The 26,861-nt window shown below is 39.8% G+C and overlaps 1 protein-coding gene across 2 annotated transcripts in view; it reads left to right on the top strand.

Annotated features, from left to right (window-relative positions):
• Prkg1 (protein kinase cGMP-dependent 1) overlaps positions 1-26,861 on the top strand; it is a 1,075,213-nt gene that overhangs the window by 953,271 nt on the left and 95,081 nt on the right. For both annotated transcript variants that reach the window (XM_055613860.1, XM_055613859.1), the window contains exon 8: positions 12,944-13,009. In XM_055613860.1, the coding sequence (XP_055469835.1) occupies positions 12,944-13,009 (66 nt within the window). The remainder of the gene's footprint in view (positions 1-12,943; positions 13,010-26,861) is intronic.

Here is a 26,861-nt window from a genome sequence, read left to right on the forward strand (position 1 = left end):
ACCTCTCTTTGTACTTATCTACAAAAAAGTATGAATCCTACAGTGAAGGTGTTTTATTTAGATTATATTGTCTTACTATGTGACTTGTAATTTGTCATTCGCCCCATATGTGCAGTCCTTGAGGTCCCGTCTATCTAGCCATGATTTCAGTATGCTTCATTTTTCTTTACTTTCAAAATAGAAAAAAAATTAAAAATAGTTTACAAACCTGTGAGTGAATAGAAACAAAATCCCTATTACCCACCACGTGCTGCAAAGAGAAGATGATTTAATCAAGTCCAATGACAATTTAATCTCTTGTTTATGATATAAATATAAATATTTGAGAGAGTTTGGTAACATGTCAGTTTATCAAAACAGCTGTAGGAGATTCATTTCAGGCCCCACGACCACTCTGTAACAAGGTACACATTACCAAGCGTTAACTCCCTCCTATGAAGCTGGTCTCAGATCTAATCTGAAATCGGCTGGCAAACATGTGAAGCCTTCCCCTGACGCTGTGAGATTTTTCTGAAGGAAATCTCATAGAACCCCAGCCCTAGACAAAAACCATAAGTAACTAAGGAATGCTGAGAGCACGAGAAAAGTCTTTAGGGAAGAGCCCTTTCATTTGTCTACCCAATACTAAGTGGTCAACCCTGAAATCAAACACATACAAGTAACATTTGGATGGAGTAGGATGCATCTATGTATTTAGGAATATATACATAATTGAAGACAAATAAGCCAGGAATTTGAGAAAGAGTAAGAGGATAACATTGGAGGAGTGAGATGGAGACAAGGAGAGGATATTATATTTTAGTTTCAAAAAGAAAAACAAAGAAATCATCTGCTTATTTTCATGCCACTGTCACATCAGCGCCCTCTTGCTTAGCTATTTTAATATTGTAGCACGCAGAGGCTAAAGTTATAGATTATTGCTGTTTTCCCTTTATCACCTGGATAGCAATGTCTGACAGAGTGAAAGCTCGCAAGATTCCCAAATGGTTTTTGTAGACTCAGCAACCAAGGTGTGTGGTTATAGCAATAGGTCTTACTACCCTGTTGGTCTTACCAACAGCCATGTCAATAAGCCGAATAGTTTTGGGGAGACTTCTGGAGCCTTTCCAACCCACAGCTCCTAGAGAAATGTCTCATACCTGGGATTTTCACAAAATAATAACCCATGTCTTCTGGGATCAGCATTATCTACCCATGCATGGTATTTGGTGATAATTCTAACACTAGCCATAATGGAAGGAAAATGAAAAGAATCATCTAAAATGTCTATAGAGAAGGAGCAAAAGCCATCAATCATGCCTTAGCAAGCAGAAGAATGAAATCATTTGGCTATAGATATGAAAAAATAATATGAGCCAGTGTTGGATCCCAACTCAGTCAAGGCTACAGCAGAAGCACAACAGAAAAGAAATAGCAATAAATATATATTCATTTCCTCACTTTCACTAGCTTCATGTATTAAGTTGAACCATATGAACTTACTGGTATTTAGCCAATAAGTTTTTTAACCTATAAAAAGCAATTTCATGTAATTCAATTCAGTAAATATATGCATTCATTGTCATTTACATAAACCTTACAATATGAGGTTTCTATGTCAAAAAATTTCATTATGCCATCAACCTCAGAAAAGTACTATGTAAATGAATGTGAAAATTTAATTCTCCCAATGCTGTGGCTCCTGTATTCACTGTATCCTTCCATGGATGTCATTCCAGATGGGTATGTGTTGCCTCAGGAAATGAGCTGACATAATTCATACTATCTGCATATGAAATCAGGAAGAACAAATGTTGGAGCTAACTAATGAGAACACTATTCTGGCTGTATACTCTTTAATATTTAATAATATTAATATAATACTTAATAATAATTTTTATTCATTGACAGAATAATTTGAGTTATTTATGAGGTATAATGAAATGCTTCCATATACATGTATGTTGTATAATTAACAAACCAATATGATATTTCTAGCTTCTTAAACATTTATTATGTGTTGTGAAATTTATCCAAATCTTCTCAACTATTTGAAATATATATGTATATTTATATAAATAATTGTTTTCTATAGACACCCTCATGTGTGATAGAGCACCAGAATTGCTCTTCCTGTTTAATGGAACATTTTTTTCAGATGGTAGATCTCTCCCTGTCACCTCCTATCATCCTCCCAGCATCTTAATTACTGATCTATTGCTGTGAAGAGACACTATGACCAAGGCAGCTCTTATTAAAAGTAACATTTAAGTTTTGCTCACAGTTTCATGCAGTTAGTCCCCATCATCGTGGCTGGGAATATTGTGGCAGGCAGGCAAACATGGGGCTGAGAGCTGACATCTTCATCCACAGGCAGGCAGAAAGAGAGACTCTGGTACATTCTTTTGAAACCTCACCCCTCCTTCCTGCCTAATGACATAACTCCTCTAACATGGCCACACCTCCTAATCCTTCCCAAACAGTTCCACCAACTGGGGAGCAACCATTCGAACATACGAACCTAGAAGGGCCATTTTCATTAAAACTACCAGATCCAGCCTTTGGGTTCTACAATTCCACTCTTAAATGTCATGGGATTAACTTTTTTACATTTCTATGTATGAGGGATACCATACCATATTTGTCCTTCTGTGTCTGGCTTATTTAAAGCCACATATCATCTTTTAAATTTATTCCTGTTGTCACAAATTTCATAATTTCACTTTTATGGTTCAATAATAATCTATTGTGTGTAGATGTGCCACATTTTCTTTATCCATTCATCAAGTCATGATCATGTTGGTTGTTTCCATACCTGTAAATAGAAAGCAGATTTACAAAAGTAAAACACAACGGAGACAGATATACAGAGACGCTGTATACAGCATGGGGCTCTCGTCTACCTGGGCATCTCAAGTGGTGTTTTCTCCTCTTCTACACAAAATCTACTATGTTTCTAAAGGACTCCTAGGAAAAGTGTCTTCAGCCACATTCTATCAAGATTTAACAGTGAAAACCCAAAGCAACCTTCTCATAAGTTCAACTTCTAAGGAACAGGTGGACCTCAGAGACAGCTGTTCTTCTGTTCTAGGTTTTTCATTTCTGCCTGGAGCAAAAAGGAAGGTTAGCATGCAAACCAAATGTCTTAGAGTCAGAGAAGAAGGAATTTCTGACTCTCTGAAAAACCAAGCCATTGCTGCCTTTGTCATCTTTGGTTTTCACTATTGTATCTTTCTCCTCCTCCTCCTCCTCCTCCTCCTCCTCCTCCTCCTCCTCCTCCTCCTCCTCCTCCTCCTCCTCCTCCTCTTCTTTTTTTTGGAGACAGGATCTCACCATGTAACCCTGGCTGGCTTGGAAATTGCTCTGTAGACCATGCTATCCTTGAACTGATAGATTCATCTGCCCTCTTTCCCCTGCATACTGACTGCTGGCAATAAAAATATATACCGTAGCCAGGCAAGGTGGTACACGACTTCAATCCCAGAATTTGGGGAGGCAGAAGCAGGAAGATCTCCATGAGTTAGAGGCCAGCCTAGTCTATAAAGCGAGTCCAGGACAGCCAAGGCTAAACAGAAAAACCCTGTCTGGAAAACAAACAACAAAAAGTTGTGTACCATTACACCTGTAATTCCTTTTTTTGTTTTGTTTTGTCTTTTAAACTAAGGCACGTTTTACTAAGAATATGGAATGTTTTGTGGGTATTTATTCAAGGCACTACATACAAATTATCATACCCAAATAAAGAGCAAGGGTTCTTTAGTGAAGCTGCCTGTGTTCAAATACTGATCCTAGGTTATAGTTATACAAACTTATGCCGTGTTAGTTTGCTAGCATATTTGCTTTCCTTGAAATATTCCATGTAAAGTTCTTGGAATAGTACCAGAAACATAAAGGATCCAGAAATGTTACACATAGAAGCCCATATAAATGGTGTGTGTGCATGTGAGTGTGAGAGAGGTGGGGGGGGGAGATGTGTGGATACATGTCTGTGTGACTAACACAGGTTCTCAGTCTTCACATTCTTGATGCTCCTCCCTCATCGTCTTGAGTGCTGAGATTTCAAGGGTACACACCATGCCTAGCTAGATCTACATTTAGAATGTGTTGTTGTCAGGTTAACATATTGGTTATTAGAGCAAGGAATTTTGCCTCTTTTGTTTTAGCAGATTTTTATTCCTTAAACTAAACTTCTCTGTGTTTTATGAATAGAAGTGAGTTCATAAGGACGTGAACTTTTTCCTAGTTCACCTCCAAGACCTACATGATACCCACTACATAGGTACATAATCAGTCTGGCGTAATTTGTTTTTAGAGATTTTTAATGTGTTGTCTTGATATAATGATTTATTTTTCTTTGGAACCATTGATAGGATAGTGGGATCCTGTAATTTTTTTAGGAGTTTCACACGGATTGGATTTGCATAGCAGCTTAGTAATGTAAATTTCTGTCAACAATGTGTGAAGTCATCTTTATACCGTCTTTACTCACATTTCTTTGTTTTTCTTACTGACAGTAGACAGTCTAACTGGGATGAGATATTTGCTATGTTATGATGTTATTTTTCTTGCTGGTTATTGACAACTGAGTGTATTTTTCGTGATATTGCTGGTCACTTCTGGGTTTTGTTTTTTGCTTGTTTGGGTTTTGGTTTTTGTTTGTTTGGGGGTTTTGTTTGTTTGTTTTTAAGACACGGTTTCTCTGTGTAGCCTTGCCTGTCCTGTCACTCACTCTGTAGACCAGGCTGGTCTCAAACTGAGAGATCCACCTGCCTCTACTCCAAAGTGCTGGGATTAAAGGCGTGCACCACTACTGAGCAACTGTCATTTCTACTTTTAGGGAAATATTTATTTTTGTATTTTGGCCATTTTTCAACTTAATAATTTGAAAATTTTTGCAGTTGATATGCTGGGGTTCCTTTCACACCTCAGACATAGCTTTTTGTCAGATGTACAGGAAATATTTTCTCCTGTTGTTAGCTTACCTCCGTGCTCTGTTGACTGTTTCCTTTCATATTTGAGGCTTTTGTTGTTTGTTTTTGTCGATCATGTTTCTGAGATCACATCCAAAAACTTCTTGTTTATATTAATATCAAATAGTACTTACGCTATTTTTCCTTTAATTGTTTCAAAGTTTAAAGTCATATAGTTAAGTCTTTAATCAACTTATAAGTTATTTTTGTATGTGGTGAGAGAAAGGAGTTCCACATAGTTCTTATATAAGCATTGGGGTATCCAGTCTTCCTGGTATCATTTATGGAAGAGACTACTTTTTTCCAGCAGGATGGTTTATGACCAAACCTTTGTCAAAAATAAGTTGATGAAGGCTCGTTGGTTATTCTGTACCAAGTAGGGTTAAATAATATAATTTCTTCATTCACTGATCAATTCCACATGTAAAATGTAAGTTTTATTAGAATTGGAGTATAAATCATGTTGGAGTAGTTTTGTGATTGAGTCAGAAGTGGAAATGGGAGTGATATGATTTAGAAAGCAATGCAAAACCAAACAAGCCCCTAACTGCATAGGAATCCTGTTTTCAATCAGCAGTCAGCCTTGTCACAAACTATGCAGTTGTCCATGATTAATTCACTGCTGCAATACTGTAATTTCCTTTTATGTGCTCCTTTGATGCTTATTGTGTTCCTATATTTTGATTGTCCTACTTGTGTTAAAATTTCCTTTTAATTTTACCATAAAGAGGATTTACTTCATCCTGTGTGGATGCAACTTAACTGGGGCATTAAACATGACAGTGAATGAAGGCCTTAGCCCTGTGTGTTGCTGAATGCTCATAGGCAACTGGAGGAGTGTCAGTTTCCATGAAGGCTGGCACTCGGGCAGTGTTAGGACTCGGCTAATTGTGGTCATGCTGGCCCAGGAGTGCAGAGGGCGATCCCTACTCTGGCAGCTGCCCTGCATGAACTCTGCTCTGCCTTGGCTGCCTACCTCTGAGCTTGTACCCTTGAGGCATCTATGCACCACAGAGTTCTCCTGTAGCCATGAAACTCGGGAGAATTGCTTCGTAAGAAGAGGAGTCCATGTAAAGCGTTGTTATGGATTATTCAGACACTGATAGTGACTCTACTTTGGGATACAGCGATGATGAAGATTCCAGTGACGAAGTCCAAAGAATATCAGAGTCAGTGCACATAAAACTGTACTTTTAAATATTTGGGATCTTTTCCAGGTTCTGTAATTTTATTGTGAGGAGTCTCTAACTCCTCACATTTTTTTTTTAAAGAAAGTAAACACTACCAAACAATGAGGCTTTGCTTTAACTTTTAAATCTATAATGTGCTTGTGAAAATACTTGATAATTAGCCATGTGGTGCCTAGTTTTGTAATGATTTATTTTTATTTTTATCACTGTTATTATTGGTAATGCTGAAATCAACTAATGTGCCTGCACAGAACTGTATCAATGTAGGATTTTCTTTGTAAAGGCAGTGTGCGTGTCACGTCAGGATTGTTATGGATACAAATAGTTCTGCTAAGCACTCAGAGAAGTGTGGGTTTAGTATGGGCACTGCCTTACAATTCTAGATGTATAATATTCTCATATATAATCTCAAAAAAACCTTAGAAGCTACTGTGTACATGCCAACAAATAAGAATGAAAAAATCAAGTAATTTTTAAAAAAAAAAGTCTTACTTAATGCTTTTCCCGCTCCACGTCTAAGCCAGTATAGGCAACCTTACTAGCTGAGTCAATAGTCTATATAAAAACATAACAACTGCAAGTAGCCAAAATGCTTCGTAACAACATAGAATCATTAGGATATCTCTCTCTATCATCAGTATAAGTAACACTAATACACAAATCCAGATTGTATTTATTTGTATCATGGTCCTTGGACCCACAATAGAAACAAATAGGCATGCAATCACAGTTTTGGCAGCTTTTTTCCAGTAACACACTTTCATTAGAAGCATGTCTGCCAACGTGGAAGATTAACATGTCAAAGCCAACTCAAGCAACATTTTGTCCCTCAAGAAAGCAGGGTCTCAGAGCACTTCTGGACATCTTTACAGAGGGGCATTTAGCACCTGAATAGTGGGAACAATAGTACTGTGATGGCAGCATGAATTAGAGTCAGATGAACTTGATATTAAGTAACTGCCTAGTTTTACATGGCATCATTTTAAAGCTGCATAGCAGGCTAGGACATATCCATGAATGGGAATTCTAATAATTTAAGGGTTAAATGTCTTTTGGATTTACTTTGTGGTTGGTCACCAAAATATATTGATGCTGGCTTTCATTAACAAAAGCAATTTTATGATAGATATTATGCCCATTGCTCAAAATTATTCTGCATTTTAATATATGTTTATTTATCATCAAATTTAACTCTGACAATGTGTGTGAGCAGTGTGGGTTTTTTACTTTTTTAAATGACTGTTGTTTTGATTTTTGTTTGTTTGTTTTTTATTTTGTTTTGTTTCTTTTGAGACAGAGTTTCTCTGTGTAATCTAGGCTGTCCTGGACTCACTTTGTACACCTAGGTAGCCTTAAACTCACAGAGATCCACCTGCCCCAGCCTCCCTGAGTGCTGGGATTACAGGCGTACCCCACTGTGCCCAGCTTGAGCAGTGTAGTTGTAGAGAAAGAATTTGATTTAAAGAACAGGCAGTCTGTGTTCGAATACCAGGACTGTCATTCAAGAGCTTGGTCTGATTGTCGATATATTACACAGCTTGTGTTCTCATATTTAGATCTGAGAGAAAATAACTGCCACTTGCTTTAGTCAATAAATGATATTAGCTTGAAGTCTTTTCATATAGTTCTTGACATATTCTTATGTTTAATGCACTAAAACATAAAATAATTTATTGAATTTCTTAATATCCTTGATACTTCCCCCATCTACATAAATTATTTAATGCTTCTGCTACAAGAAAACTCACTTGATGTTAAAAGTCTGTCTAATTTAGATCAGATAATATAATAAAATTTTAAAATATTGGATATTTGTAATTAATTCATTAAAATTTATATGCACAAACTATATTCAGGATTAAATACTTTTTACATATAGATTTTTTTAGTTTTTTAAAAATGTATTTATTTTATTAATTACAGTTTATTCACTTTATATCCCAGCTGTAGCCCTCTCCCTCATTCCTTCCCAATCCCATCCTTCCTCCCTCATCACCTCCCATGCCTCTCCCAAAGTCCACTAATAGGGGACATGCTCCTCTCCTTCCATCTGACCCTAGTCTATCAGGACTGACTGCATTATCTTCCTCTGTGGCCTGATAAGGCTGCTCCCCCTTCAGGAGGTGATCAAAGAGCCAGCCCCTGAGTGCATGTCAGAGACAGTCCCTGTTCCCATTACTGGGGAACCATCTTGGAGACTGAGCTACTATGAGCTACATCTGTGCATGGGTTCTAGGTTATCTCCATGCATGGTCCTTGGTTGGAGTATCACTCTCAGAAAAGACCTCTGTGCCCAGATTGTTTGGTTCTGTTGCTCTCCTTATGGAGCTCCTGTTGCCTCCAGGTCTTTCTGTCTCCCTCTTCTTTCATAAGATTCCCTGCACTCTGCCCAAAGTTTGGCTATAAGTCCCAGCATCTGCTTTGATACCCTGCTGGGTAAAATCTTTCAGAGGCCCTCTGTGCTAGGCTCCTGTCCTGTTCCCTGTTTTCTCCCTCTTCTGATGTCCATCCCATTTTATTTTTTTACTTCTCAGTTTATTCATTATATAGCCTGGTTGAAGCCCCCTCCCTCAACTCCCCCAGTCCCACCCTCCCTCCCTCTTTCCCTCATCCCCTTCCCCTAGTCCACTGAAAGGGGGAGTTCTCCACTATTCCATCTGCTCATAGCTTGTTAAGTCGCATCAGGACTGCTTGATCCTCTTCCTTCGTGGCCTGGCAAGGCTGCATCATCAGGGGCTCAGGGGCGAGTAATCAAAGAGCAGTCAACTGAGTTCATGATAGAGGCAGCCCCGATACCCTCACTCAGAGATCCACATTCAGACTGAGCTGCCAATGAGTGGCCACATCTGAGCAGGGGGTCTAGGTCCTCTCCATGCATGATCCTCCATTGGTGCATCATTCTCTGCAGACTCCTGGGCTCAGATCTTTTTGTCAGCCTGACCATTGATATTATTTTTTAAATTTCTTAATAGTCAAGATTAAAATGTTTCTAAACCGGCAATTTCTGCTTTTATTTATTTGGCAGCAGATAGCAGGAATAACAGGATCTCACTGTGTAGTATAGGTTTAGGATGACCTTGACCTCAGGATCATCCTCCAAGTGCTTGGAGACTGTAGTTACAGGAGTGTACCAGTACAAATAGTTTAAATAGGAAACCTTTTAAATAGTAAAGATGAAGCTAGATATGGAAAAGTAGATTTTAAAGGCTGTGTTCCTAAACACATAAAAGTATTATTGTTGTTTTAAGGCTAGGAATTATTTGTAGTACCTTGTGATGCTATAAACACATGGTAAAAAAAAAAAAAAGTTATTCACAACTTATAGAGGCCCTGTGGAAATGATGTGCTGCTGCCTGCTGTGTTTATTTAACACACACACACACACAAATCACCTTTTATATAAAATAATAATAGGGAAATAATAATAGGGTTAAAATATATCATGTACAGTTCTCACTTTGTTACTGGGTAAGAGTGACACTGAATGGTCTCATGGTTACATAAGAGAGGCTTTTATAGCTTGTGATTGGTAGATCTTAGTTTAATAGCAAGTTCCTATGGCCCTGGAGTCAGAAGTTAGGACTGGACAAATGGATCAGCAATCAAGACTACATAGTGCTCTTGCAAAAGACCCCAGTTCCATTCCTAGTACCCACTGGTGGCTAAACTACCTGAAACTTCAGTTCCAGGAGGACTCAGTGCCCTGGCTTCTGGGGCCACGGCATTAATGTGCGTAGATGATGATGATGGTAGTGGTGGTGGTAATAATGATAATGACATCTGATCTCTACCACCACAGGGCTCAGGAATGCAAAACCCGTGAGTTTCTTGTAACACACATACTAAGCCCCTCCTATATTTTCAGCTTTAAGGAGTAAATCTAGTCATGGTCCCTGCTTTTATATGGCTTAGCAGGAGTCCCTAAGCAAATGGGCACACAAGTAAGTAGGTGAATTTTAAGTAGTGATAGCCACTTCAATGCAGAGATATGTAAGGTGCTGAGAACAGATACACAGGGAAGCCTACTAGCTAATTCAGGACAGCATACCTTAGGAAAAGGCACTAGGGATAGAATCCAAAGGACAAGCATGGGGGAGAGAAGCTGCTTAAGCCTAAGGACAGCATGTTACGAAGACTACTGGGCAAGGGAAAGAAGATATGTTTGTCAATTTTGAAAGGAGACCAGGTTCCCTGTAAGGCAGAGAATGTGACACAGGCGTGAGAGGCTCACAATAGCAACTCCTGACAGAGGAAAAGTTTGTATTGGGAGTATATTTAAATTATTTTCTTGGGGGTTGCACTGAGGAGGTGGATATTGGGAGAGGAGAGGTAAGGAGGGACTAGGAAGAATGGAAGAAGGGGAAGCTGTGGTCAGAATATATCCTATGAGAGAAGAATAAATAACATTTGAAAATCAATAAAAAATAAAAATATATATACAGCAAGGAAGAGTTTTCTTCTTTAGTGTTCAACCCGTAACATGTGGATGGGAAAGGCATGTAAGAGAAACTGATGTGGAGTTGAGAACCTCAGAATACTCTTGATGAAACATCAGGTGCGGGTGAGGAAACCTCCAGAATCTCACTTAAAACCGTAAAAGTAGATTCCCGTGATGGAAAGTCATGTTGTAGTCTTACATGGAAAACATTAATATCAGAAACGGTTGCTTCTGAGATCAGCGTATTAATGCAGCCCATCTTTCCAAGAGTCCTAATGTGCCAGGGAAGGGAGCTCAGCCAGCACAGTTAAGTCCAGCGCAGGTTCTCAGGTGGAGGTCAGTGCAAAGAACCCAGCCAGGAAGAGCTTTGGAGAACTGATCAGGTTATTTGAAGGGGAAAAGAGGGTGTTTTGCCCCTAGGGAGGTGGTCTGGATCTCTGGTGGCAAGGTTTGTGTGGCCATGTACCACTGGCCAGGGCTAGGATGCTGGAAGATCCTTCATATGCATACCCTGGGGCTGTAGGGTCCTGGGGAAAAACCTTATAATGTCAAACAGGAGTGAAGCCTGATAATTGTCAGTGTAACAGATTCTCACTAGGGTTGATGGTGAGGCAGCTGGATTTATGGCACCAGGTTGGAAGTAGAGAGGTAGCCTACTCCTGTCACCCTCCTGCTTTGAGGTATTCAGGGTTGAAGCTTCCTCAACCCTTCTTCCGTAACCCTGGACTATTATGGTCCCACACTAATGTGGGCCTGTTTAAAAGAAGAAAAATGTATTTTTTTAGGTCAGTGTCAAATAATGAAGGCTGAAGAATATCACAAGTGCATTCCTGAAAAATAATATTAGTGGAAGAATATTTGGCTCTGGTTTACCAAATACCAAATGCCCTTTCTGCTAAGCAACTGTAACCCAAACAAGATGATAGAACAGTGAAAGACAGGAAAGCAGGAAAAATAACAGAACTTAGGAATGTGTCAGAACTTTGTGTGTCTTCAATAGCAAACAATGCATTAGGAACAACTTTATTTTCAATACTTCAGATGCTTGGTTTGGGTGGAGCACTGTGTTTTGTAGTATAAAAACATGTGAACCCAGTATGTTTTCATGCAATTACTTCTGTGATATGTTCATGCATATTTTCCATTAATTACATTGGCTTAGAAATGTTATCATAAGAAAAGAGGATACCCTCTCAGGTGTGATTTAATGTTCTGACAATGATAATATTAAGTTTATGGCAGCTGAAAATAACTTGTGAATTTGCCAAATCCATCTTTCTTTACTTGAGATGCACCAGGAAAGATTTCAAAGGTCTCGGAGATCGACATTGCCTGAGATAGTTACAAATTAAGTGTTTTTCAAGAGACAGTCTTCATATAGTTAAGTCACTGTGAGTAGTATTTCTCAAATACTTGAAGAACCATGAGCTCAGGATAGCTGAATAACTATGTACAGTAAAGTCTCCATTCTGAAAGAGAAGTAAGCATCCTCTCTAGGGCCCTCTTTAGTGTTTAGCTTCTTTAGGTCTGTAGATGGCTGTCCTATATTATACGTCTATTATCCACTTATAAGAGAGTGTATACCAAGCCTGTCTTTCTGTTTCTGGGTTACCTCACTCAGGTTGATCTCTTCTAGTTTCATCCATTTGCCTGCAAATTTTTAATAGCTAAGTAGTGTTCCATTGCGTAAATGTACCACAATTTCTGTATCCATTCCTCCATTGAAGTTAGAACTATTCCCAATTTTCTGAGAAAGTGCCAGATTGATTTCCAAAGTGGTTGTACAAGTTTGCACTTCTACCAGCAATGGAGGAGGGTTTCCTCTTCTCCACACCCTCTCCAGCATGTATTGTCACTTGAGTTTCTAATAGGTATAAGATGGAATCTCAACCTTAGGTGCATAAAAGCTGTGTTACTATATTAAGAAAATATTTAAAACTGGTCTTTTAATCTCAAAGATGCAATGTCAAATCCATAGCAGATAAATTGGATACTCCATTTCCAGAGGTATGTCTTTAAAGACTTTAAAAGCTATAATCTATTCATTTCCATCTTTATCATCATGCAGTTAATTCAGAAATTCCCCCAAAGGGCAAAGGAAATGACCTTATAAAATTTTCTTCTACTTGTGCAAGTGAAACTTTAAATTTGATAATTGTAACAACTGAGTGTTAGCTGAAGGGAATGTGTGATTTATAATATGTGTAAAGTGGCTTTTCACATGAAGCCTAAACCATGAAGTGGATAAATCAAGAAAAGGGTATATAATTTGGTGCCTGAATGAAAGTCACCATAGTCACTTTGTTTTTTGGACTTAAAAGCTGATGCTCCATTCTAATGTGTCTATTTTTTTTTTTTTTATGCAGGGAGGATGTGAGAACAGCAAACGTAATTGCTGCAGAGGCCGTCACCTGCCTTGTGATTGACAGAGAGTAAGTACATTGCTTTTTCAATGCGTAACATACACTCACATCAGCAATATACGTGTTTCTAGAATTAGACACCATTTTGAAGAGCTATTAATACTTGTTTAAAATCTTTTCCTTTTAAGATGAGTTCTGTATTTTATTCTTGTATTATTCTTAGAAGCGGCTAGCTCTGCCAATCTAGTTCTGTAATCTTTAATAAGACACCCGGGACGAGCTTCAGCTCCATGGGCTCACTTGAAAAGTGACGATAGAGAGATATCATAGGGATATTTTGAGGATTAATAAGAAATGTAATTAAAGCCTTTGCAAAGCGCTTTTTACTTAGGAGGCGCTTAACCAGTGCTGGTCATTTGGTGTGTTATTTAGAATCACCAGCATTGTTGCTCTCTGTAGGTTTTAGGTTTCTTTTCTGTTTCTCTGTCCTGAGACTCCTGCACCAGACAGAGCCTTAGGGAAGACACTCTTGTAAGAAGCATCGGCTTTAGACGTGGACAGGTGCTTATTTAGAGAAATGAAAGGCTGCGTTGAGACATCTGTCTCCCTTCCTGTTGCTTCTCTTCATTACGCTTTACAGTTTTTACCAGGGTGAAAGGTAAATAGTAGGTTGTCGCCACCAGAAGAATATGGCTCAGGTGCATACCAACCACATGGAGCCCAGAGAGCAGGTATTTCCTCAATGCAGCGTATGTGGATAAGTTTCTCAGAAAGGCCGAGGGCCTGGCCCAGAGCGAGCTGATCAGAAAGCATGCTAGTGCGCCCGTCAAGGCTGCATGAAACGTTGTGCTGTGACGTTGTGCTGCGGTAAACTAAAGCTGAGGAATATAGGACAAGGTTAGCACGATAGCACTGGATGAGCCCAGGGGATTCTGGGTAGAGAGAGTTTCGATTTGGTTCATAAATCCTACTTTTGAGGTCCCTTCACGCTGGGATCACTAAAAGGTAAACCACGGCACAGGTGCTATAGGATACTTGCAGTAACAGAGGGCTCTGAAACGGTTGTTCTTTTCTAGGTCCCAGAACCAACAATGACCTATCCTCACTGCTTTTACTGAAGTGATATTCTACTGACGTTCCACCATGTACAAAAGAGGGTGCTAGGTGAAGAATCAAACGTGGGGAAATATCTGGAAGTGTAGGAAGGGCGGCATAAAGAGTCATGAGAGTGAGCAGTTCAGAAGGAAACTGAGCCATTTTCAACTGACAAGGGGAAAACTGGCTAAAGGTTGTTGGGAGACCATTTAAAAGACCTAAGTGTGCAGATGTAATAAGGCTGGGTTACTATGAAAGCTAAATGTTGCTAAAACAGCAACTCTAGCAATTCTACCAAATGCCAAATAGTGTCCCATTAACAAATAATACTTTTTTTAAAGAAAGTAATGTAAGAAGTGAATTAGGGAAGAAAGGTTTCAAGAAGAAAATGTAGTTGGAAGTCAAATTCTAGTTTGTGATCATGGGGCCATTTAGAGAAGGAATGTGTAATAATGAAGAGGTTTTAAAAACATAAAAACCAAGGATTGAATATCTGACTAAGTTAAAGACCAAGATATAAAGTAAGAATAATGTTAGAACAAGGAAAATGAGATGTTTGGTATAAGTTTGGAAGGTACAATGATATTCCCCTGAGAATGAAAGCCATTGGCATGCAATTTTGGGTGCATAAAGTATGCAAGAATTAAGACATCATGTTACTCTAAGTCAGTCTCTCTCTCTCTCTCTCTCTCTTACACAAACGATTTGTGTGTTTTAAGTTTATAAATTAAAGTGAATGTAAAATTAAGAAAAGTGTGGCCAGGTGCAGTGGCTCACACCTGTAATCCCAGCACTTTTGCAGCATTGTTTATAAGAAGCCAAGACACGGAAACAAGCCATGTGCCCATCAGTGGATGAATATAAATGCCTGAAGAATATGTAATATAAACATATACAGGAAATATTATCCACCTAAGGGTGAAGTCCTGCCATTTGTAACAACACGGATGAATCTGGAAGACTGCTGAATGATATCAGCCTTGCAAAGAAAGATAAATATTACCTGAGCTCAATTATGGAACTCAGAAGAAAAGCAGAAAATGATGGCTATCAGAAGCTAGATGACAGAGAGGGAAGAGTAAGGAGTTCTCGATCAAAGTATATAAGGTTTACATAGGAGGAACAAGACTCAAGATCAGCTGCACCATAGAATGACTAAGGGAATAATGATAGCTTTTTTGTTGTTACTGATTTGCTTTGCTTTTGATACACATCTCACTGTGAAACTCTGACTGGCCTAGAACCCACTGTGTAAATCAGGCTGGCCTCAAACGCATGGAGATCTGCTTGGTTCTGCCTCCTGAATTCTTGGATTAAACACCCAGCTGATGGTTTACGTATTTAGAAACACAAATAGATGGAAGGCTAAGGCAGAGAGACTACTTGTGAGTTTGAGTCCAGCACGCTACAGAGTGTGCTCAAGGCAAACTTGGGTTGAATATACAGAATCTGTATACCCCCCAAATAAGCAAACAAAGAGTAAATTTCAAGTGTATTTTAAAACATGAGAGGTGAGAGGGTATTTACACATACTTTCTCAATTTACTCTTACCACATTGTATGTTCATTTCAAAGCATCCCCTTGTACCCAGTAAATAAATGGCATTATAATTTATTATTAAAATCAGTATTTAAAGTACAGGTAGAACCTGCCATGGTGACCCGTGCCTGCAATATTATTCAGGAGTCTGAAGCAGAAGGACTATAGTGGACTCTAGGCCTGCGTGGGCTACGGAGCAAATTCCAGGTCACCTTGGGCTATATTGAGGCTCTGTCACCAAAAGAGAGAGAGAAACTCTAAAAATAGAATAAATGCAAATACATAGTTTGTCATTCTTTCCTTGGCAGAGAAAAGGGGTTCCATTTCTCTCGGGGGCAGCAAGAACACTTTAGGGTCAGGCCCAACTGCGCTGGCCAGGCGTGGAAAAGTTTTTCCACACAGTGTTACAATTTAGATCTTTTAGCATGAGGTCACTGGTGGCAATGGAAACTCAGCATTCCAAAGCCTATGGCAATACCAAAGTGTTACAGCAGAGGTGCAGACAAAAACCCATCCTGGTTGGCTAGAAGGCAGGCTGGATGAGATTCAGTCTGGAAGGAGATAAATGACAAATCTCCGATAGCCATGGTGGAAGGCTGGTATCACAAAGTCAGTCAGCATGTTTATTTGAACTCAGGGATTTATAAACCTTGGGTAGTGGGAGGGATTTCAAGGGTGAATGAGTTTGATTCACTTGGGTCAGGGGTCAGGGATTGTTGACTTGCATGTAGTGGTACAGTGTGTTATTTCCTATGCAGTAGCATGGTACTATCACAAGAAGGAGAAAACAGTACTCAATTATCCTAGAGATGTTGGGGGGGTGTTTTCTAAGTACAATTAAAGGTCACTGCTGAAGACTAAGATCTTTAGCAGGGTGGGCATTTCTAGGAATTGATAACTAGCTGAAATGGTTTCCTTATCGGGAAAGGGTCTGGCTTGTAATCTTTACTGAGGGCTATGTGATGCTCCTTACAAGACATGGGGTCACCCAGATCAGGGAAGACATCACTAAGAAAAAGATAGTCTACCATAATAGAGTGCAAACAAATGGCTATCCGGAGAAAGAGAGTGAGGCCTATAGTTTTAAGGCCTTTCGGTGATAAGTTTGAGCAGATATCCAGAGAGAAGGAAACATTGAGAAGCTGAGGGAAAGTTGATGGAGCTGACTCTGTAGGGAGAAGATTGTTAGGCAACTGAAGGAAGACTATTTTGAATTCCCATCCTCCTTGTTCATTTTGGTTTTGGTTGTTTTTGTTGTTTTTGAATCTCTTAACACAGCCAAAACATAAAAGAGGATGGTTAGAATATCTGTGAAGGAAAGCTGGATTTAGCTGAGAAAAGTTAGGGGACTTTATATTACCTCAATATTGTCTTTAAAGCATAACATAGAGAAGTTGAAAATTACAGGAATGAGAGCGGAGTGTGGCACTGATTAGGACTACTGGGTGATCGCAGAGCTTTGTTCCTGAAGTCCCTTATATGGTATGCGTTTCTATGTCTGGATGATGCTGCCTGAGAGGCAGGTAGGATATCTTACAGAAGAGCAAGCTGAAGCACAATGAGGCTTAATAACCTGACGGGTTCTTAAGGAAATACAGCTCAGACTAACCTAACTGTGAAACAGTGGAACAGAACTTTGAGGATCATTGTCATTTTGTCTTGCTCCGTTAATGTTGAAAGAGCTAAAGAAGCATCAAATAACACTTCCTGTACACGCTCTCCGTCACCCTTCTCTATTCCTAGAACTATACAGTGTGAGGTAGGGAGTGACAAGTATTGTCAACAGACCTCAATACATGAATATTGGCCAGACCATTTTATGAGAATATGCACAATTCCTCAAAACCTTGGTGAGACAATGAAATAATATTACCTAAATTATAATATTGAGCCCACAGCAAATAATTTAACCTCTGAAAGGAACATGCATAGCAGAACACGTGTGATAAGGTCTGAAAAACATATGTTCTTCTCTTCTTAATTAAGGCATAGGGACCCTGCGAAAAGATTTTTATTCTCCTCCTTCAATTGTTGTCTCAGAGGCTTACTGCCTCTGTCAGCTAACCTAGGCCTAGTCCTAAAAACCTTCTAGCCTCCAAACAATCTAACCTAGGCCTAGAATATTTTCATCCTCTGAGACTTACTGTTAAATAACCTTACCCTTTCTTGTTCTTTCTGAGCTCTGGGCTGGCTGGTTCAGCTCAGCTGTTGTGACTCAAACTCCTCTCCCAACTGACTTATTCAATCTGGCTTTTCTCTCCGCCTCTGAATTATACTGCTTGGCCTCAAACTAACTCAAGCAATCTAATCTCCTGGCTCATTCTCTTTCTTTGACATAAAGTCTTCACCTGAGTTCTCTCTCTGCAACCCGTCTCTCTATTACTGTCCCAGTGAAACCTCCCTCCTCTCCTCTCTGTATTGTACCTTAAAGTAGTTTCCTTTTCCTCTCCCTTCTCTCGAGAGTTGGGTGTATCATCCTATTCTGTCAAGTCTTTCTCTGATTTGTCACTGTTTTTCTGCCACTCAATTAGGCATCATTCTCAAACATGAGTACTTCCTTCCACAAATTATCTTTACCTTCATTGTCTGGGATTAACGGCATGTACTACCATGCCTGGACCTAAGCTTTTCTTTACCTGAAACTTGCTCTATACCAGGCTGGTGTTGAACTCAGATCTGCTTGCCTCTGTCTCCTGAATTAAAGACATATTTGTATTCCAGACAGATTACAGAGACATAGAATGTCTTTGGATGTGATCTCTTGACAGAACAGCCATATTCTGAATTTAAATTCCTTTATAGGACCCTTTGGATTTAAAAATAAATTCCTCTTTAACTAGTTTGTCTTCTGTATATTGAAAGAGGTCCAGGCTTAAACATAAATATAAAAAAGACAATTTGAGTATTTGAACCCATGAGGTTTATGAGTCTACCTTTAGGGGAGCCTCTAAGTAAACATTGAATCCATAATTCAATTCAAACACACACACACACACACACACACAGAGAGAGAGAGAGAGAGAGAGAGAGAGAGAGAGCACAAAAGAAAAAAAGAAAGAGAACTAATCGCAAAGGAGAGGATTCTGTCAAAACTGCTGCCTGTACCTAATTTATGTCCAATTAAAGGAGCACAAGGGTGTCATCCTGTGCAAACAGATGGCAGACATTAGAACTGTCAGCAAAAGGAGTGCCCTTTACTAATTTACAAGCTAGTCACCATGTTACATAAGCCAGCATTTATGCTTTCCTGGGGGCGGGGGAACAAAAGAACACCATTGTAACCAATCATGAATGTCAGACTTCTGTGATAAGGAAATGCCCATTGTCTAATCAGGAAATAATGACCGGGTACCTACTTGTGTGCTCCAACAGCATGCCCCGATGATTTTTTTTTCTTGTTAGCTTAGTGATCTCCAGTGCTGGCTCTTTTCAGCTTTGACATCCTATCTGATGTTCCTGCATCCTCTTCCCTTGGCTCTGAAGGCATCAAATCCCTTTGCTATTCCCACCACATAGGAACCCTTTAAAAATTCTGTGGTCTTAATTCCATTCTTTTATTTTTCAGGCCTTTACTTTAGTCTCTCCATTAATTTTGTTAAAGTTTAATTCAGAATTAAGATATTTCTTGGCAAGAGTTATCTGATATTTTGTTATTAAAGCTATTTTCTTGTGAAAATTAACATTATGTAATTTATCTGACATATCTTGAAAGGATTTTTAATTAATTTATTTATTCACTTTACGTCAAGGGCATAGCCCCCTCCCTCCTCTCCTCCCCTTCCCATCTTTCATCCTCCCTTCCCCTTCCCCTATAGTTTCCTGGTTTTGATGGATATCTTCCTGAAGTCTATAAAATGAGCAGAAATCCAGAAGACTGTTTCAAGTGTTCAAGTACTGCCAGGGAATGGACGGGGGATGCTAGAGGCAAGATTTAGAGACTGCAGTCCTTCCGCACTGCCCTCCTTTCAGGCTGGTGTCAGGATGGATTATGTACCGGTGGTAATTTGTCCACCGTGGTCACCTGTGTCCTCTTCTTTGTAAAGCATGCCATTCTCTGTCTACATGATAAGACTATTGGGACTCCATATGCCACATTGCCTGTGGCCATATTACTTAACTGAGAGGGTGATAAACTTAAACTATGTCACAGCCTTAGCCTTTCCTACAACTTAAGTGAATTTTATTTTGGTTCATTTTTCCCAGAAAGAAAGTTGGGGTAATGTGAGGATATTGGCAAGATGATTACAAGAAAACAAATGTGCCTTGTTAGAATGCTGTCTGCTGCAATCATTTAGCCTAGCCTTTTTTTCTTTTCCTTTTTTTAAATGGCACTATTACTGACTAGTACGCTTTTCAAAGACACTAAGTAGGAAAGATAAAATCCAGAAGTTTAGAAGAAAGCACTGTATTTGTTTAGCTTAATGATGTGAGCCAAATTATACCCTGTCTTTAACAAGTGTGACCTAACTACAAAACAAGCATGTTTCTATAAAACAAAACAAAAGAAACAAACAAAAAAGACTATTCCAGGAATCGTCAGTGTGGCTTAAAGTCATGGAAGAAAAGTGGAGAGACAGCTCTTCATGATGCTTGCTCCAAGCGCCTTAAAGTGCTCATAAACCTTCCACTAATGCTAGTCCTTCCAGCAACAACAAACAGCATCTCTGGCTAGGATGTGTTCTGAGGAGTCCGAGATTCAGTTCAGCTGCTGGACCAATGCTCGCTGCTTACCTTTCATGCATTACCCATCTCTAGTCATGTACTTGCTATTTATGAGATTTCTTTTCTTTTCAAATTTCAGTTTATTTACTTTATATCCCAAGGGTGCCCCCTCCCTTTTCTCCTCTCAGAGCCCCCTTCCTCTCCTTTCCCTTTCTCTTCTCCTTTTCCCTCCAGAAAAGGGGAGCCCTCTCGCCCTGTATCAACTCTCCCCAGCATATCAAATCACGTCAGGACTGAGCATATCCTCATCCCCTGAGGCCAGGCAAAGCAGCACTGCCAGGAAGCAGTGATCCAAAAACAGGCAATAGAGTATATGTTAGAAATAGTCCCCCTACCCCCAACAGGAGCCTCAGATGAAGACCAAGCCACCCATCAGCCTCATAAGTGGAGGCATAGGTCCAGACCATGCATGCTCCTTAGTTGCTATCTCAGTCTCTGTAAGCCCCCATGGGACTGGGTTAGCTGTCTCTGTTGGTCTTCTTGTGAGGTTCCTGTCCCCTCCTGGTTCTTCCATCTTTTCCTCAACACTTCCACAGGAACCTCAAAGCTCAGCCCCATGCTTGACTACAAGTGACAGCATCTGTGTGGATCTGCTGCTGGCTGGAGCCTGCCAGAAGACAGTCAAATTAGGTTCCTGTCTGCAAGCATAGCAGGAAATCATTAGCAGTGTCAAGGACTGGCTCTCTACTGTGGGGTGTGTCTCAGGTTGGGCCAATTATTAGTTGGACTTTCTCCCAATCTTTGTTCCCTCTTTATCCCTGCACTTCTTGTAGGCAGGGTAATTTTTGGATCAAAGGTTTTATTGATGGGTTGTTGTTCCCCTCCTTCCGCTAGTCCTGCCTGGCGAGGAGGTGGTCACTTCAGTCTTCATGCCCCTCCCCCATTAGGAGTCTTTCAATCTTACACCCATCAGAATGGGTTAAACACTCAAGTGACAACACATGCTGGCGAGGATGTGGAGAAGGGAACCCTCCTCCATTGCTGCTGGGAGTGCAAACTTATACAGCCTCTATGGAAATCAATCTGGTGCTTTCTCAGAAAATTCGGAATAGTTCTGCCTCAAGACCCAGCTATACCACTCCTGGGCGTATACCCAAAAGATACTCCACCATACAGCCAGGGAATTTACTCAGCTGTGTTCATAGTGGCTTTATTTGTAATAGCCAGAAATTGGAAACAACCTAGATGTCCCTTAACTGAAAAATGGATACAGAAATTGTGGTACATTTACACAACGGAATACTACTCAGCTATTAAAAACAAAGAGATCATGAATTGCAGGCAAACGGAAGGAACTAGAAAAGATCATCCTAAGTGAGGTAACCAAGACCCAGAAAGACATATATGGCATATACTCACTTATAAATGGATATTAGACTTACAGTACGGGAAAACCTTGACTCCCATGAGAAGTTGGCCTGCTTCTTTTTTTTTTTTTTCTGAGTCATATTCTGCTCTCCATGTCATTCATTTCCATTATCTATTTTTCACTTACATTTCATAAATTTAAGGAAAGGACAGAGTATGTCCTTTTTTTTTTTAATTTGCTTCTGTATTCTTATTTTTAAAATTTTCAGAAATAATAATAATGCTCTCTAGAAGTGAATGAGTGTGTGACCCTGTATCAGTCTTGGTCTAGTCAGGATGGAGATGGCATATAATAATTTGATCTTGAAGGACAAGCCGTAAACATAGTAGGAAGATAACTATTGTAATAAGGTGTGCTTACTGAGAAGCCTAAAGCATGTGGCAGCAGCAGCAGTAAGAGGTAATCACTAAACCCAGGTCCCAAAGGAATGTTACCAAATGCCCTTATTGGTCCTCTTCTCTGCTCTCATCTCTACTCTGTTGGCCCTGTTGAGACTAAGAACTAGACCTGATGTTGAGGGTTGGAAAGATTATTCAGTGGGAAAGAGAGCTCCTGGCTGCTCTTTCCAAGAGCCCGGGTTCAATTCTCAATAGCCACATGGATCTCACATGGTCTGTAACACTGCTTCCAGGGGTGTAGCACCCACTTCCGGCCTCTGTGGGCACTGCGCATGTGTACATGGTAAACAGACATACCTGCAAGCAAAATACCCAAACTCATAAGACAATAATAGTAAATTGTCTACAACTCACTGCTGTTTACATTTGAGGACCAGATGCTTGGGTTTGTGTTGGGAGTGGTGTTTGGGGTAGGGAGTGAGGGCATGTCTTCTGTCCTGTATCATGTTCAGCAACACCCTGACCGGGACTACCTACGTAATACTACCGATTCCCCAAAGTGATCAACGGAGTATCCGGTGTAATATCCAGCCTAGTATCCCCTGACCTACAAAATCCACCTCAGCTAGGAAGAGTACAGCCAATCAGCGATTGGCTAAGTAGCTGTGGTGTTATGCCAGTAGAAATTCTAACAGAAGTCTCACTACAATGTCTCTGGGAAAGCTACTCCCAGTCAAATGAAGCGCTACCTCAGGAAAAGCCTACAGGCCATCGGGTACCACAAAGCACATGCTGGAGGAATCGCAAGCACACACGAGGATGAGGAAGCAAATACTCCCTTTGTTTCTTCGCTTCTCCAGTGCTGACAGCATGTCGTTGCTAATCAGTGATGGGAGAATTATGTCAAATGTAAGACACATTCTCCAAAGGCAGAGGAAAGGCTGAAATAATCCGAGCATGGGTATGCACACCTGTGATCCCCATACTTGAGTGGCTAATGCCGGAGAGTCTTTGTGAGTTCAAAGCCAGTCTGACTTCCCATAGCAAGTCTGCTTAATAGAAGCAACCAAACAAAAATAAAAGACGGAAGAGAAAAAAAATTAATAACCAGGAAGCATCCCATTCTGCCACCCAGCGGGATAAAGATGGGTAGCAACAGCTTCTCCTTTCTAATGCTAATTTGTGATTGTAATGAGTCAAGAATGAACAAATGCTTGATAAGAACTAAGGGAAGAAGAAGGTGTTTACCCTGAGGCATCTCTGGAAAAATTCTTGGACAAAGTTATGTGTGAGCTAGGTTCCTTGAAGTTTGAGTAGGAGTTTTAGAAACGAAGATAAAAAGGCAAAGGCGGGGGCTGTTGAGGGCAAGGCGTCTAAAAAACACGGTCTAAATGGCCTTTGTGCTATCCTGAGTGGAGCAGGGTAAATACAGAGGACGTAGAGAAGAAACTGGGAAAAATCATACCGACAGGGAGAGAGTTGAGTTTGGAAAGAAGAACTGGGCACAGTTCATCAAGGAATCTCCTGACAGGGGCTGGAGACTGTGTTCGGTAAATAAGAACACTTGCTGCTTTTGTTGAGCACCAGGGTTCAAATCCTGGCACCCACATTGTACAGTAATTCCAGTTCCAGGAGATCTTTTTCTTGTCTCTGCGGGCACCAGGTATTCATATGCATAATATATACATAAATACACACATGAACTCATATACATACACGCAACAAAGCAGCTGTCATACACATACAGTAGAAAAACAATCCATATTTTTAAAAGTCATCTCCTAGTATCTCAAACTAAAGAGGCTGGCCTTATCCTTTGAAAACTAAGGGTCCAATGGAAAGCTATTGCTATGAAGCACGTATTTGTCCTTGAAGAAAACGAACCAGCACAGAGAGACAACAGCCCTAAGGAATATCTATTAAGAGTGAGAGTTTTTGTAAAGCAGACTAAAGTGATTACTAAATGTCCCACACGAGAAATATTTATTTTTCAGGACTCAGTGGATGTTGGTAGGAGATCACAGATGAGAGGGTGAAAGCCAGTTGCAAGGGGGAAACGATTGCTGTATCTGTGGATATGCTAAGTTCAGGGGTTCAGAATCAGACAATTACTACCCGATAGAAGAGCTTTCTTTTCCAGTGATGGGCAGAAGACAAAAGGAAGTTGCTATTGAAGTTCATAGTAAATCCCTTAAAATTTAAGAGGCCTTAGTCTCCTAAGTCACATTTTTTTGTTTTCTTTTTTTTTTCAATTCCTTTTTTAATTTTAATTTTTATATTAATTACAGTTTATTTACTTTGTATCCCTGCTGTAGCCCTCTCCCTCATTCCCTCCCAATCCCACCTTCCCTCCCTCCCTCATCTCCTCCCATGCTTCTCTCTAAGTCCACTGATAAGGGAGGTTCTCCACCCTTTTCATCTAACCCTAGCTTATCAGGTCTCATCAGGACTGGCTGCAATGTCCTCCTCTGTGGCCTAACAAGGCTGCTCCTCCTTCGGAGGGGGGGGGGGCTAGGGAAAGTCAAAGAGCCAGCCACTGAGTTCATGTCAGAGACAGTCCCTGTTCCCCTTACTAGGGTATCCACTTGGATACTGAGCTGCCATGGGCTATGTCTGAGCAGGGCTTCTAGGTTATATCCAAACATGTTCCTTGGCTAGAGAATTAGTCTCAGAAAAGAACCCTGTGCCCAGATATATTTGGTCCTCATAGAGCTCCTGTCCTCTCTAGGTCTAATTTATCCTTTCTTTTAGATCTAGTATCCACTTATAAGTGAGTATATACCGTGTGTATCTTTCTGCTTGTTTTCTAGTAGTAATAAGTAATCTATTTTTTCCAGCAAACACTTGAAAGTCTACTGTGTTTCCAGGGCTCACATTTTTATCCACTGTTGTTAAATATATTTGAAAATTCAGCAAATGCTTTGAGACTCGTGGCTATTTATATGAAAGGATAATGAAATAAGCTGAAACAATACATTTTATTTTCCAAAATTTAAGCATTAAAAGCAATTCTATTTCACATTCACCAGTCTGAGCGGTGTTTCTAGCTGTTTATTTGGGGAGGCAATTCTAATGCTTCCTGTGGTGGTGCAGAGTGAGGATGGGTGGGCATGGGGGAGAGGCAGAAGCCAGGAGCACTTTCAGATAGAAATCTACAAATAAGGCTAAAAACAGTGGTGACATCATTAAAGTCGAAATCTGCTCCAGATACCCATTGTACATTTCTGGTAGAGTTAAGTAGATTTGCTTATTTTAGAAGCCACACTTCCCCGGCGAGACAGTCATTACAGGCCCAGCTGGGTCATAACAGATCTAAGGCTTTCCTCTCCTTTTCAATATGTTTCACAGTTGGTACTCATCTGAAGCACATGGTGTAAGAACATGAATCGAATTAGCGTCAGCCACAACAATAGGGATGCCTCATCCCTGACCAATTGTTACAACAGGATCCCTTTCAGAACTTATCTCTCCGGAAGAAATACAATGGTCACCTTATCAACCTTATTAGCCCTTCTACAGCTATGTAATTGAATTAATTTTGAATAGATACCAGACTATCTATTCAAAAATCATGATTTGGTGGTTGATAAGGAAGGTACTGTCTTGCTCACTGAACTGGAGATGTATAATACATTATCATTGAGAAAGAAACTTGAATGACAGCAGTTAATGAATCCTATTTCACTGGTTTCACAAGATGTTTTCTCTTCTTTTTTAACATCTCTATTATACTGCATGCATATAGTTTTATATATAATAACCACTAAAGAAAAAAAACTCAGAAAAATATAAATATATTGTCATTTAATAGTAACTATCATTAAATTTAACCAACCTTTAGTATATTTAATTAAATAGGCCATTCCACTTAGATTTTTTTTCTTCTGCTTTATCCACACACAGTGATAACATGAACACATTAAATCTCACTGGGACTCACACAGAAGTTAGAGATGCAGATAATAAGGACTAATTAAACAGATCATTTCTCTCACAGCCTACCTGTGAGAAATTCTGTTTGTCCCTCTTCAAAATGATTGCAGCTTTAGAAAGCCCATGCCGTGTCCCCAAATGCATCACATATAAATAGAGGTAATCACATGAATGTCCCTGATTTATCACACTACACTGACCACTTACTGTAAGCATAACTCAATGCCTTTGTCTTCTTACATCCTTAGCTGTGCTTAGACATTTAAGTCATCTTACCCGTAATTTTAAAAAGAGCTCCACGCGTCAGGCAGCTTTACTTACCTTCAGAAGTATTTTTCTGAGGAGACATACAGTGGGCAAATTATGGGTTCAAAGGTCAGTATGTTTTATAATAATTTTCTAGAACCATTATCCAGTTTACCCCTCAATGACAATCATGAGAATGTGTGACAGTATGCCACCATGGCCAGCTTAAGTTTTCAACTGAAATAATTCTAAAAGACACAATTATGATGAGTCAGCCCGGAGTATAAAATCTCTCACAAGCTTAGAAGATTGCATTGGACAATTTTCTTCTCTTATGGCTACTGCATGGAGCGTAGTTGTTAACAATTAAACCTATGGAGATTTGTACGTTGTTTGGCAATTGCATCTTTATCTTAGGGAAAAATAAATACGTTCTAAAAGCTTTGGAAAAACTTAACAGAAAAAGTCAAGATGACCTTCTTCTGAAGTATCAAAAGTAAGTACTAAAGGTCAACGGAGTACTAGGGAAAGAAGGGTAGACTATAAAAACTAAGGAAATTATCCAACATGCTTAGGAGCCAAAGTATTGACTTGAGAAGATTCCGAGTATTGATGACAGATAGTGCCATTAGTGGTAGAAAGGGAACAGCTGAGAAAGGCTGGTTCATTGATATGACT

This window comes from Psammomys obesus, unplaced genomic scaffold (assembly GCF_907164565.1).
Source record: "Psammomys obesus unplaced genomic scaffold, mPsaObe1.curated_primary_1811, whole genome shotgun sequence".
NCBI classification, from domain to species: domain Eukaryota; kingdom Metazoa; phylum Chordata; class Mammalia; order Rodentia; family Muridae; genus Psammomys; species Psammomys obesus.